This window comes from Salmo salar, chromosome 11 (genome assembly GCF_965601325.2).
Source record: "Salmo salar chromosome 11, fSalSal1, whole genome shotgun sequence".
Classification (NCBI taxonomy): domain Eukaryota; kingdom Metazoa; phylum Chordata; class Actinopteri; order Salmoniformes; family Salmonidae; genus Salmo; species Salmo salar.
The window spans coordinates 37,325,426-37,337,500 of NC_138301.1; the positions used below are offsets into that span (position 1 = coordinate 37,325,426).

Genomic DNA, 12,075 nt, shown 5'->3' on the forward strand with positions numbered 1-12,075 from the left:
AGGCCTGTCTCCATGGATATTACTGTACCTTTAAATATCCTGTTGATGACCAGAAGCCTGTCTCCATGGATATTACAGTACCTTTAAATATCCTGTTGATGACCAGAGGCCTGTCTCCATGGATATTACTGTACCTTTAAATATCCTGTTGATGACCAGAGGCCTGTCTCCATGGATATTACTGTACCTTTAAATATCCTGTTGATGACCAGAGGCCTGTCTCCATGGATATTACAGTACCTTTAAATATCCTGTTGATGACCAGAGGCCTGTCTCCAAGGATATTACTGTACCTTTAAATATCCTGTTGATGACCAGAGGCCTGTCTCCATGGATATTACTGTACCTTTAAATATCCTGTTGATGACCAGTGGCCTGTCTCCATGGATATTACTGTACCTTTAAATATCCGGTTGATGACCAGTGGCCTGTCTCCATGGATAGAGCCTTTCCCTCCATCCAAACTGAAGCCCACGCCCCCTCCTCCTGTCTCCAGCTCTACAGTCAGCAAGGCTCCCCCATCCTCCACTACAGACAGACAGACAGACCGAGAGAGAGATGAACAACCAACGTTTACATACAGTACATACACTGTATGATACAGCCACAAATGCAAGCATTTCGCTACACCTGCAACAACATCTGCTAAATAATGTGTACGCAACCAATAAAATGGGATTTGATTTGATGTACACACACACACACACACACACACACACACACACACACACACACACACACACACACACACACACACACACACACACACACACACACACACACACACACACACACACACACACACACACAAGGTGAACTTGTCTGACAACCTTCTACTCACCTGTGGGGTTGAGGTCTGTACTGCTACTGCTGACAGAGGAATTATCAGTCTTGTTCCCTCCTCCTCCTCCTCCCTCTCTCCCCTTGCTCACCACCACCACGGCCAGTCTCATGGTGCGGGCCTGGCGCAGCGTGGCGGTGGCGTCCGCGTGTGTCGCACCCCTTAGTGTCTGGCCGTTGATGGACAGCACCTCGTCACCCTTCTCCACGGTCCCTTCTTGAGCCGCCAGGCCGTGGGGGAAAACACGATGCACCTGGGGGGAGGGAGGGAGAAATATCAGAACATTTACAATTGACATTCCCATTCTAAGCAATTCGCCTTGATTGGTGGAGCAGCTGACAGACATTTTGTAGAGTTGCTACTATCTGGCCATGCTAGAAAGGACAGTACCAGGGCTTTATAGCCCTGTACTATCTTTAATATTTAAGTCCAAAATCACGCTCCTAACTAATACAGACACTGTATTTTGTACAATACAACTTTATTGTCCATACAATATGTTACAGTGAACAACAGAAATGTATCTTCTGCAGAATTCTCAACTCCCCCAGATAGCACACATCACACAGAAATACAATCTTTAACATAAATTCTGAGGATGTCATCACTTTTCATCTGCTCTAGCATGACCTTTCAGTATACTCACTGTGGTGGCCTTGCTCTCCAGGTCTATCCCACCTGCAATGCTGAAACCCAGACCTGCTCCTTCCTCCTTGTGCAGAATCACCACTTGGATGTGCTCAAATTGCTAGAAAGAGGGAAAGAAAGAAGTAATCTCTTTCATTCTAACATTCAAAATAATATTTTCATGTTTTTCGCTCACTTTACAATGTTACTGCTGGTTCTTGTTCTTATCTATTAAGAGTAGGTCTAGGATCAGGTCGCTCCGTCCATTTAATCTTATTCAATGTGATCTAAAAGACAAACTTGATCCTAGATCAGTAGCCCTGTTACTCTGAGACAATTAATACTTTTATGACGTGAGTCAGACGATTCATGGCCATTCACAGAGATATCTCAGTTTGATTATTAAACCCCAGCTGTTGTTGACAGTTTCCAGATGATTCTATGTCTGTGAGAGAGCCGAGGGGGACCAAGTGTCTCGCCCTCACCTCTGGGCTTTACACCAGACACACACCAGACACACACACACACACCTGCAGCTGAGCACTCTAACGTAATCCTTAATGGTCCCTCCAGTCCTGTAGACTCACACACACACAGACAGACTCTCTCTCACCACACACACACACACACACACACACACACACACACACACACACACACACACACACACACACACACACACACACACACACACACACACACACACACACACACACACACACACACACACACACGCAGCTGAGCACTCTAACGTAATCCTTAACGGTCCCTCCAGTCCTGTAGTGGAGCTCATTCCTACAGGCTTGTTGTTTTGCAGAAGCCAGTGGTGAGTACTGCATGAGAGAGCAGCTCTTACCATGCTTCCCACACAGCACCCTATTATCCAGAGCCTTATGGGCCCTGGTCAAAAGTAGTGCACTTTAGAGGGAATAGCATGTCATTTGGGATGCAACCTTGGACTCAGGGTTATAGATTACCTCAACCACTTAGAGAGTAGACCAGAGATGAGAGATTCTCAACAGTAAGAGTGGACAATCTGTCATGACTGGATGTTAATGTGGTGTTCATGTGGTGTTGATGTGGTGTTCAAGTGGTGTGCATGTGGTGTTCATGTGGTGTTCATGTGGTGTTCATGTGGTGCTGATGTGGCGTTCAAGTGGTGTTCATGTGGTGTTCGTGTGGTGTTGATGTGGAGTTTATGTGGTGTTCAAGTGGCGTTCAAGTGGTGTTCATGTGCTGCTGATGTGGTGTCAATGTGGTGTTGATGTGGTGTTACCGTGGTGTTGATGTGGTGTTACTGTGGTGTTAATGTGGTGTTAATGTGGTGTTATTGTGTTGTTGATGTGGTGTTGATGTGGTGTTGATGTGGTGTTACTGTGGTGTTACTGTGGTGTTACTGTGGTGTTACTGTGGTGTTACTGTGGTGTTGATGTGGTGTTGATGTGGTGTTATTGTGTTGTTGATGTGGTGTTGATGTGGTGTTGATGTGGTGTTACTGTGGTGTTACTGTGGTGTTACTGTGGTGTTACTGTGGTGTTACTGTGGTGTTGATGTGGTGTCACTGTGGTGTCGATGGGGTGTTGATGTGGTGTCACTGTGGTGTTGATGTGGTGTTACTGTGGTGTTGATGTGGTGTTACTGTGGTGTTGATGTGGTGTTACTGTGGTGTTGATGTGGTGTTAATGTGGTGTCACTGTGGTGTGGTGTTGATGTGGTGTTACTGTGGTGTTACTGTGGTGTTGATGTGGTGTTGATGTGGTGTGCATGTGGTGTTGATGTGGTGTGCATGTGGTGTTGATGTGGTGTTACTGTGGTGTTACTGTGGTGTTACTGTGGTGTTACTGTGGTGTTGATGTGGTATTCATGTGGTGTTGATGTGGTGTTGATGTGGTGTTGATGTGGTGTTGATGTGGTATTGATGTGGTGTTGATGTGGTGTTGATGTGGTGTTACTGTGGTGTTACTGTGGTGTTAATGTGGTGTTATTGTGTTGTTGATGTGGTGTCACTGTGGTGTTAATGTGGTGTTGATGTGGTGTTGATGTGGTGTTACTGTGGTGTTACTGTGGTGTTACTGTGGTGTTACTGTGGTGTTGATGTGGTGTTGATGTGGTGTTGATGTGGTGTTAATGTGTTGTCACTGTGGTGTGGTGTTGATGTGGTGTTACTGTGGTGTTGATGTGGTGGTGATGTGGTGTTGATGTGGTGTTACTGTGGTGTTACTGTGGTGTTGATGTGGTGTTAATGTGGTGTCACTGTGGTGTGGTGTTGATGTGGTGTTACTGTGGTGTTGATGTGGTGTTACTGTGGTGTTAATGTGGTGTTAATGTGGTGTTACTGTGGTGTTGATGTGGTGTTACTGTGGTGTTGATGTGGTATTGATGTGGTGTTGATGTGATGTTACTGTGGTGTTGATGTGGTATTGATGTGGTGTTGATGTGGTGTTGATGTGGTATTGATGTGGTGTTGATGTGGTATTGATGTGGTGTTGATGTGGTGTTACAGTGGTGTTACAGTGGTGTTGATGTGGTGTCAATGTGGTGTTGATGTGGGGAACATCATTATTTGACATCCTAATACAGTCAGCGAGGCCCTTCTAGTGAGTAAGAGGTGGATGGACCTCCAAATAAATTAAAAACACTGAAACAGACAGGCCGGACAGACGGACAGAAAGACTGACAGAGAGACTGATAAAGTTTCACCTTCAGTGTTTCCTCATCCAGAGCTTTCACTTCCTGGATCATGGTCTGTATTTCCTGTGGAGGGATGGCTGAGATAACAGAGTGGGCACATGCTGACGGAGATGGGCGTGAGACCAGGTCCCCTCCCTCCTCCCCCCGCTCAATGGTACACTGCCTCAGATCAGAGAGGCTGAGAGGAATAGGGAAGCAAACAGAGTTCAACTCACGCACTGACACTGGTCACATACAGAACACACACACAGACACACCTTCTGTATTACAGGTTCATCGTAGCTACTCTCATAATCATGCATTTCACTGTATAAAAACTAAATAGAGAGTTATGTTTTAGGTTGGTCAATCTGTTACAGACTAAACTCTGAGAGGATTTCAGTCAGATTAACACTTTAGACATAATGTCACATCTTAGAACAGGAATAACACGTGTGACTTCCTTTTTGTTCACTTCCTGTGTTCATACTTCCTCTTACTAAAGATGACACTGCCACGATTGCATTAAGCCCTGTGAAGCAGGGACAAAATACAGAAAAGATTTGATCTAAAATATGCCTGTTCCATCTGATAATATATAATGCCATCTCTACTTTACAGTATCTGACTTCCAGGGAGCAGTGCTATCTTACTTTTTTCATAGCAAGCACTACTACAGTGTAGGTCTATAGACATACTAGACTATTATCAGCTCTTGTAAAATCAGTGTATATTTATACCTTTTCATCCAATCACCTGAGAGGTAGTATGTGTATGCCTGTCTGGTATCAATCATTGGAACAGGGAATATGCTGTATATACCAGGGTAAGGGTAAATTCCATTTCAATTACATCCATTAGGAAGTAAACTGAAATTCCAATTTGAAATTCTTCTCATAGAGAAACATTGAGAAAAACTGGAATAGTAACTTCCTTTTACTTCCTGAATTGATTGAATTGTAATGGAATTGACCCCAACCCTGGTATACGCTGTATGTTGATGTTTTCAGAGAGTTTTTACCTGACAGAGAAGCTATTCTCATTGCTGTCGGGGCCAGGGGAGAGGGGGGTGTTCTGGGCAGGGTCGGGCTCCTCCGGGCTGCAAACTAGAGGGGATGCAGGGGGTGGGTCTGACCCGGGGTTACCCGGCCTAGTAGGGCAGGGGGAGGGGAGCAGGGAGTGCATGGAACGCATCAGGGCATGGGAAACCTGGAATAGAGTAGAGCAGAGCAGTTAATAGTAGAGCAGAGCAGAGTAGAGCAGAGCAGATAAGAGTAGAACCGAGCAGATAAAAGTAGAGCAGAGCAGATAAGAGTAGAGTAGGGCAGATAAAAGTAGAGCAGATAAGAGTAGAACAGAGCAGAGTAGAGCATCTCAGATAAGAGTAGAGCAGAGCAGAGTAAAGCAGAGCAGATAAGAGTAGAGCAGAGCAGATACAAGTAGAGCAGAGCAGATAAGAGTGAAAAGAGCAGAGCAGATAAGAGTAGAGCAGAGTAGAGTAGAGCAGAGCAGAGCCGAGCAGAGCAGGTAAGAGTAGAGCAGAGCAGAGTAGAGCAGAGCAGATAAGAGTAGAGCAGAGCAGATAAAAGTAGAGCAGCGCAGATAAGAGTAGAGTAGAGCAGATAAGAGTAGAGCAGAGCAGATAAGAGTAGAGCAGAGCAGATAAAAGTAGAGCAGAGCAGATAAAAGTAGAGCAGAGCAGATAAGAGTAGAGCAGAGCAGAGCAGATAAGAGTAGATAGAGCAGAGTAGAGTATAGCAGATAAGAGTAGAGTAGAGCAGAGCAGAGCAGATAAGAGCAGAGTAGAGCAGAGTAGAGCAGAGCAGAGCAGATAAGAGTAGATAGAGCAGAGTAGAGTATAGCAGATAAGAGTAGAGCAGAGCAGAGCAGATAAGAGCAGAGTAGTGTAGAGCAGAGTAGAGTAGAGTAGAGTAGAGTAGAGTAGAGCAGAGCAGAGTAGAGCAGATAAGAGTAGAGTAGAGCAGAGCAGATAAGAGTAGAACCGAGCAGATAAAAGTAGAGCAGAGCAGAGCAGAGCAGATAAGAGTAGAGTAGAGCAGATAAAAGTAGAGCAGATAAGAGTAGAACAGAGCAGAGTAGAGCATCTCAGATAAGAGTAGAGCAGAGCAGAGCAGATAAGAGTAGAGCAGAGCAGATACAAGTAGAGCAGAGCAGATAAGAGTGAAAAGAGCAGAGCAGATAAGAGTAGAGCAGAGCAGAGTAGAGTAGAGCAGAGCAGAGCCGAGCAGAGCAGGTAAGAGTAGAGCAGAGCAGAGTAGAGCAGAGCAGATAAGAGTAGAGCAGAGCAGATAAAAGTAGAGCAGAGCAGATAAGAGTAGAGTAGAGCAGATAAAAGTAGAGCAGAGCAGATAAGAGTAGAGTAGAGCAGAGCAGATAAGAGTAGATAGAGTAGAGTATAGCAGATAAGAGTAGAGTAGAGCAGAGCAGAGCAGATAAGAGCAGAGTAGAGTAGAGTAGAGTAGAGCAGATAAGAGTAGAGCAGAGCAGAGCAGATAAGAGTAGATCGAGCAGAGTAGAGTATAGCAGATAAGAGTAGAGTAGAGCAGAGCAGAGCAGATAAGAGCAGAGTAGAGTAAAGTAGAGTAGAGCAGAGCAGAGTAGAGCAGATAAGAGTAGAGTAGAGCAGAGCAGATAAAAGTAGAGCAGAGCAGATAAGAGTAGAGCAGAGCAGAGCAGATAAGAGTAGATAGAGCAGAGTAGAGTATAGCAGATAAGAGTAGAGTAGAGTAGAGCAGATAAGAGCAGAGTAGAGCAGAGTAGAGTAGAGCAGAGCAGAGCAGATAAGAGTAGAGCAGAGCAGATAAGAGTAGAGTAGAGCAGAGCAGATAAAAGTAGAGCAGATAAAAGTAGAGCAGATAAGAGTAGAGTAGAGCAGATAAAAGTAGAGCAGAGCAGAGCAGATAAGAGTAGATAGAGCAGAGTAGAGTATAGCAGATAAGAGTAGAGTAGAGTAGAGCAGAGTAGAGCAGAGTAGAGCAGAGCAGAGTAGAGCAGAGCAGAGTAGAGCAGAGCCGATAAGAGTAGAGCAGAGCAGATAAGAGTAGAGTAGAGCAGAGCAGATAAAAGTAGAGCAGATAAAAGTAGAGCAGATAAGAGTAGAGTAGAGCAGATAAAAGTAGAGCAGAGCAGAGCAGATAAGAGTAGAGCAGATAAAAGTAGAGCAGAGCAGAGTAGAGCAGAGCCGATAAGAGTAGAGCAGAGTAGAGCAGAGCAGATAAGAGTAGATAGAGCAGAGTAGAGTATAGCAGATAAGAGTAGAGTAGAGCAGAGCAGAGCAGAGCAGAGTAGAGTAGAGCAGAGTAGATTAGAGTAGAGTGGAGTATTAGTAGAGCAGAGTAGAGCAGAGCAGAGTATAAAACATGTTATGGTTAGGGCTCTGCTGTTCTTTTCTACCCTTCATCCCACCTCAAGAGGCCATTATAGCACCTTCTTACACCATGGGTGAAACAACTGTCACGTGTTCTTTCTATAATAGTCTAAAGTAAAGTAATTATCCAATTAGTCCACAATAAGTTGCCAAATCCCAACCGGGTGAATTAACTTCAAATGAAATGTCTGCTGACACTCATTCCCATCAGCAGCCTACACTGTAGTAATTATTCATTATTCATAATTAACCACTTAAATCATTATCTGTTCACAACATTATATGAGAATAATAGAAAATGGAGGGGAAAAACATGAAAAAGAACAGAACAGCTGAGTTGACTATGTTACGGTGCTTAGTCTGGCTATGGCATCCCACTGGGCACACACTGTTTTAATCAACATTGTTTCCACGTCATTTCAACGTTACAGATGTTGAATTGACGTTAAATTGACGTCTGTGCCAGTGGGATAGCCTATAGTTCATTTGTTCATTTAGCAGATAAGACACTTATATTCCTGTGCCCTTACCACAGTCAAAACACATATTTTATAGTAAGAATATAATGAAATATAACAGAATATTATATAAATTATATTGTTTCCCAAGCAAACTATTGCCAAGTGTCGCAGGTGCGCACAATCCACACACTAAATGACAGTTACAAACATATTGCATGCACCTGTTACAGAGTAATTACATGGGTTATTCAACTGGTATGAAGCTTATGTGACATTTCATACAGTTCATCAGTTAAATTGGACATTTTACAATTTACACTTGGACGATGTGATGTAATGTAAAGTGTGGACCAAAGACGCACCTGGTTACTGAAGGAAAGTATCTTCCCCAGACTCTCTCCCTCCAGTCCTCTTAGAGTTGTTGACCCATCCGGGGAGGGAGAGGCAGGCAGGGGCAGGCTACGCGTCCGCAGGCTGGCCTGCTTGCCCTGAGCATGGCTCTGGTCCCCCTCCCCCTCCTCTGGTGGTTGTAGTGGACCAAAGCTCTCTCCTTTGGAGCTGCTGGACCTCCTGGGCACCGGGCCGGAAGGGGAGATGGAGGCCTCTACAGCCCCATCCAGGGGCTCTGTTTCTGGTTCGGCCTCGGGGAGAGGTGCCTCTAGGGTGGATGGGGTGGTGGTGGTGTCCTCGGGGGATGGCGAGTCAGAGATCTCTGCATTGGGGTCTGTTGTCTCTTCCACTGGGGTCTGGAGCTCCGAGGTAGGGTGGGGGGTCGGAAGAAGAGAAAAGCAGGTAGGAGGAGAAGGGTGGGAGGCAGGAGAGGGCAGAAGGATGGAGTGAGGAGAGGCTGCAGGGGGAAAAGAGGACATCCTCCTGTCCTTGTCAAGGATTGGAGAGGTCACTTTGGCTCCTTTGCCCATGTCATGTTGGATTGTGCCATTCTCCTCTAAGAGAGGGGGGTCACTCCTGACGGGTGCCTTGTCCTTCAAAGGGAGGGAAGTGGAGGGGGCTAGGGGCCTCCTGTTGTAGCCCTCCGTCTCCTGACCCTTACCCTCAGGACTAGAGAAGGTCTCAAATGAATGGATCTTCTGCTTGATTGACAGCTGGGCTGCAGAGGAGGTGGGCCGTAGACGTACCCCGAAGGTGCTGTTGAAATACACATTTTTAAATGTTATTGTCTATCCACCTGGATAATTTACATGAGACAGAAATTCTTGTTGGCTTATAACTCATGAACACACAATACTTGACGGACCGACTGGGAATCAAACCCAGGTCACCTATACCCTTCAACACCACCTCAACCGACTGAAATAAAGGCCTACACTTTAGGCACTAACACAAGTCTTCAGATCTCAGGCAAGACTGAACCGCCTCCGCTACATTTTCATAAAACACAAGATAAAGGAGAAATGTTATGGAGAAACACTACGTACGTTCCACCGCCTCTGATGTCCAGGGGTTTGGCCAGCTCAGCCTGGGGCCTCCCATTCCTAATACTCCTGAGGCTCTGACGGTTCCACACAGGCTTGGGGGCAACTGGGGGGCCCTTCCTCATCCCTGGGGGGTCCTCAGTCCTTGGGCTGGGGGTGGAGATTAGGGAGGCAGGGGTGGAGGGGGTGGTGGGGTCTGGGGCGGTGTGGTGGGTGGAAGTACAGTTCAGTTCAGGAAGCTCGGGAAACTCACTCGGTTGGCTCATGGCGACTGGGGAGTGTGTGTCGTTGGGGTGTCTATCGGTTTGGGATGGAGTGTGTGTGGCGTCGTGGTGTGAGCTGAGATGGTGTATTTGTTGTTGGTTACTGTGGGAGTGTGTGTTGTGACGGTGTGTGCTCGGATGAGTCAGACTCTGGTTCTGATTGGGGTCTTCAGGACCTCCAAGATCAGGGGCGCTGTCGGAGATCCTAACCCAGGGGTCGTGAAGCTTTTCTGGGGGGAGCTGCTCCACGCGGCCCTGCCTCCTCAGGCCTAGCCTCTTACTCTGGGAGCAGAGGAGGAAGGCAGATTCAGCACCTGAACACCGACAACACAGGAAACACAGTCTAAGAGGAGAAGAGATACAAGTACTTCATAATGAGCTAGACTCACACTGCCCTCATTAAAATAATGCATTCATACCTGCACAGCTTTCTGCTTTACTAATAACGTTAAATAGTAAGTTGTGGTGCCATTAAATGTCCCAATGTAAGAAATGACCCTAAAGATGGCGTTCACAACTAAATAACATGTTGTCTTTCAGGAAACAAACTGCAAATGGCCCCTATAGGGGCCATCAAATAGCTGTATATTTGACTGTTAGCTCTGAATTTACAAACGGTGTATTCTAATAAATTTTTGGAAATTGAATGTGACCGACAAAAAAAAGTATCGAGCTTCCCATACGATACCTGTTTGTAGTCTGTCTTCTGTGCAGGATGAGTATCGAGCTTCCCATACGATACCTGTGTGTAGTCTGTCTTCTGTGCAGGATGAGTATCGAGGGCAGTCAGTGATGGCAGCAGAGCGAGCCTCTGAGTGGGTGAGAGTCTCTCCACTTCCCCCTGAGTGTTCTCTCTCTCTTTCTCTCTCTCTTTCTCTCGCACTCTCGACTTCCTGGAACACAGATAAACAGGAAGTTAAAACGTTGAGCGCACCACTCAGCCTCTGACCGCAGAAAGGTGTTGTAATTCACCCTGCATTTACTAACGCCCGTTACCCTCCACAACTTCACATCAACATGCATCCATCCATCACACTCACAACGGCCAGATGCAGAACATAATTGAATCACACACAGTGCCAAAGCAAGGCCATTCTATGATATCCAATAGCTTCATGCCTGATGTGGGTATAACACAAGCATCTTTCAGAATTACAGGTGAATCACTTACAAACACATAAGCAAATACTTCCAGAGCGGAGAGAAGCCATCCTTACTATAAAAGCTTGCAGGATACATAGGGAAGAGGTGTCATATTAGTCCATCCATGCCTGCTCAAAGGCATGAATGTATGACATTCTGTAAACAAAAATGTTAAGGTATGACTGGTATGTTCATATTTTCTATTTGAAAAAGCACCATTCTCAGTCCAAAGTCATCTCCGTGCAAAACATTCACCAAAACACATTCAAGAGTATGAAACGGTCCCACATACATTTCTACACAGTAACCTTATGATCTTTCTCAAAGCCTTGTATACACTGCTAACAAGCTGGAAGCATGTAGATGTGGATGCAGAAACAACACATGGGACAATACACATTAGTTAGAGGCAAATTATATTAGTATACTGTATTTAGTAAATTCAGCATGTTTTAGCATATTGCTTATGGACAGAGAATAAGAAAAACAGTGAGATTATGTCTAATGTTATCCTTCTCTGCACTAATGTCTAATGTTGTCGTTGTGGAAATTCTTACACAGGGACACTCGAAGTCAATCTGAAGTGAATCACTCTTTATTGTCAGCAGGCTGGAGAGGTCCCAGTCAGACTTAGATACATATAGTAGCAATCTGAAGTGAGCTATAAGGGTGCAGTCCCGTTAGTTCCCTTATATACTGACAAGTTATATTTGCATGATTTAGCTTATTTATCATTCATAATTAATGTTTGTTTCATTCATGTGACAACCAATACTGGGTCATTAATGTTTGTTTCATTCATGTGACGACCAATCATGCTTGTGACAGACCAGTACCTCACGAGGCTTCTTCTCTAAGCTGAGACCTTGAAAGTGAGATATCATTTCTCTAAACAAGGTTCTGGGCGTACTGCCAAATTGCAGATACTGATTCATTCAATCAGATTGAACACGGAAATTGGTTTATAGAAAAGCACAAACAGAGAACATAGAAATTGGTTTATAGAAAAGCACAAACATAAAAATGTCCATCACATTGTCCTGTTGTGTTCATTAGGCACCAAATGGAAGAAACAGGGAGGGACTAGCTGGACTTGTCCAATAAGAAACGTTCATTTTCGTATTAAGACGTTTCCGTTGCATGCCTTAATGAACTCAACCCAGCTCTACAGATCAGCTTCACAGACAATTGTGGTTTCAGAGAATATGCAAGCAGAAGAAACAATGCAAAACAGAATGACGTGTCTCAA

The 12,075-nt window shown here is 45.1% G+C and overlaps 1 protein-coding gene across 2 annotated transcripts in view; it reads right to left on the reverse strand.

Moving 5' to 3' along the window:
- LOC106592135 (pro-interleukin-16) overlaps positions 1-12,075 on the reverse strand; it is a 63,965-nt gene that overhangs the window by 3,456 nt on the left and 48,434 nt on the right. The window contains exons 19-26 of one of the 2 annotated variants that reach the window (XM_045689448.2): positions 10,426-10,576; positions 9,424-9,997; positions 8,350-9,133; positions 5,160-5,347; positions 4,169-4,337; positions 1,488-1,589; positions 842-1,094; positions 400-528 (exon numbers count right to left, since the gene is read on the reverse strand). In XM_045689448.2, coding sequence (XP_045545404.1) covers positions 400-528; positions 842-1,094; positions 1,488-1,589; positions 4,169-4,337; positions 5,160-5,347; positions 8,350-9,133; positions 9,424-9,997; positions 10,426-10,576 — 2,350 coding nt within the window. Of the gene's footprint in view, positions 1-399; positions 529-841; positions 1,095-1,487; positions 1,590-4,168; positions 4,338-5,159; positions 5,348-8,349; positions 9,134-9,423; positions 9,998-10,371; positions 10,577-12,075 lie in introns of both variants that reach the window. The other variant, XM_045689447.2, reaches the window with a different exon arrangement.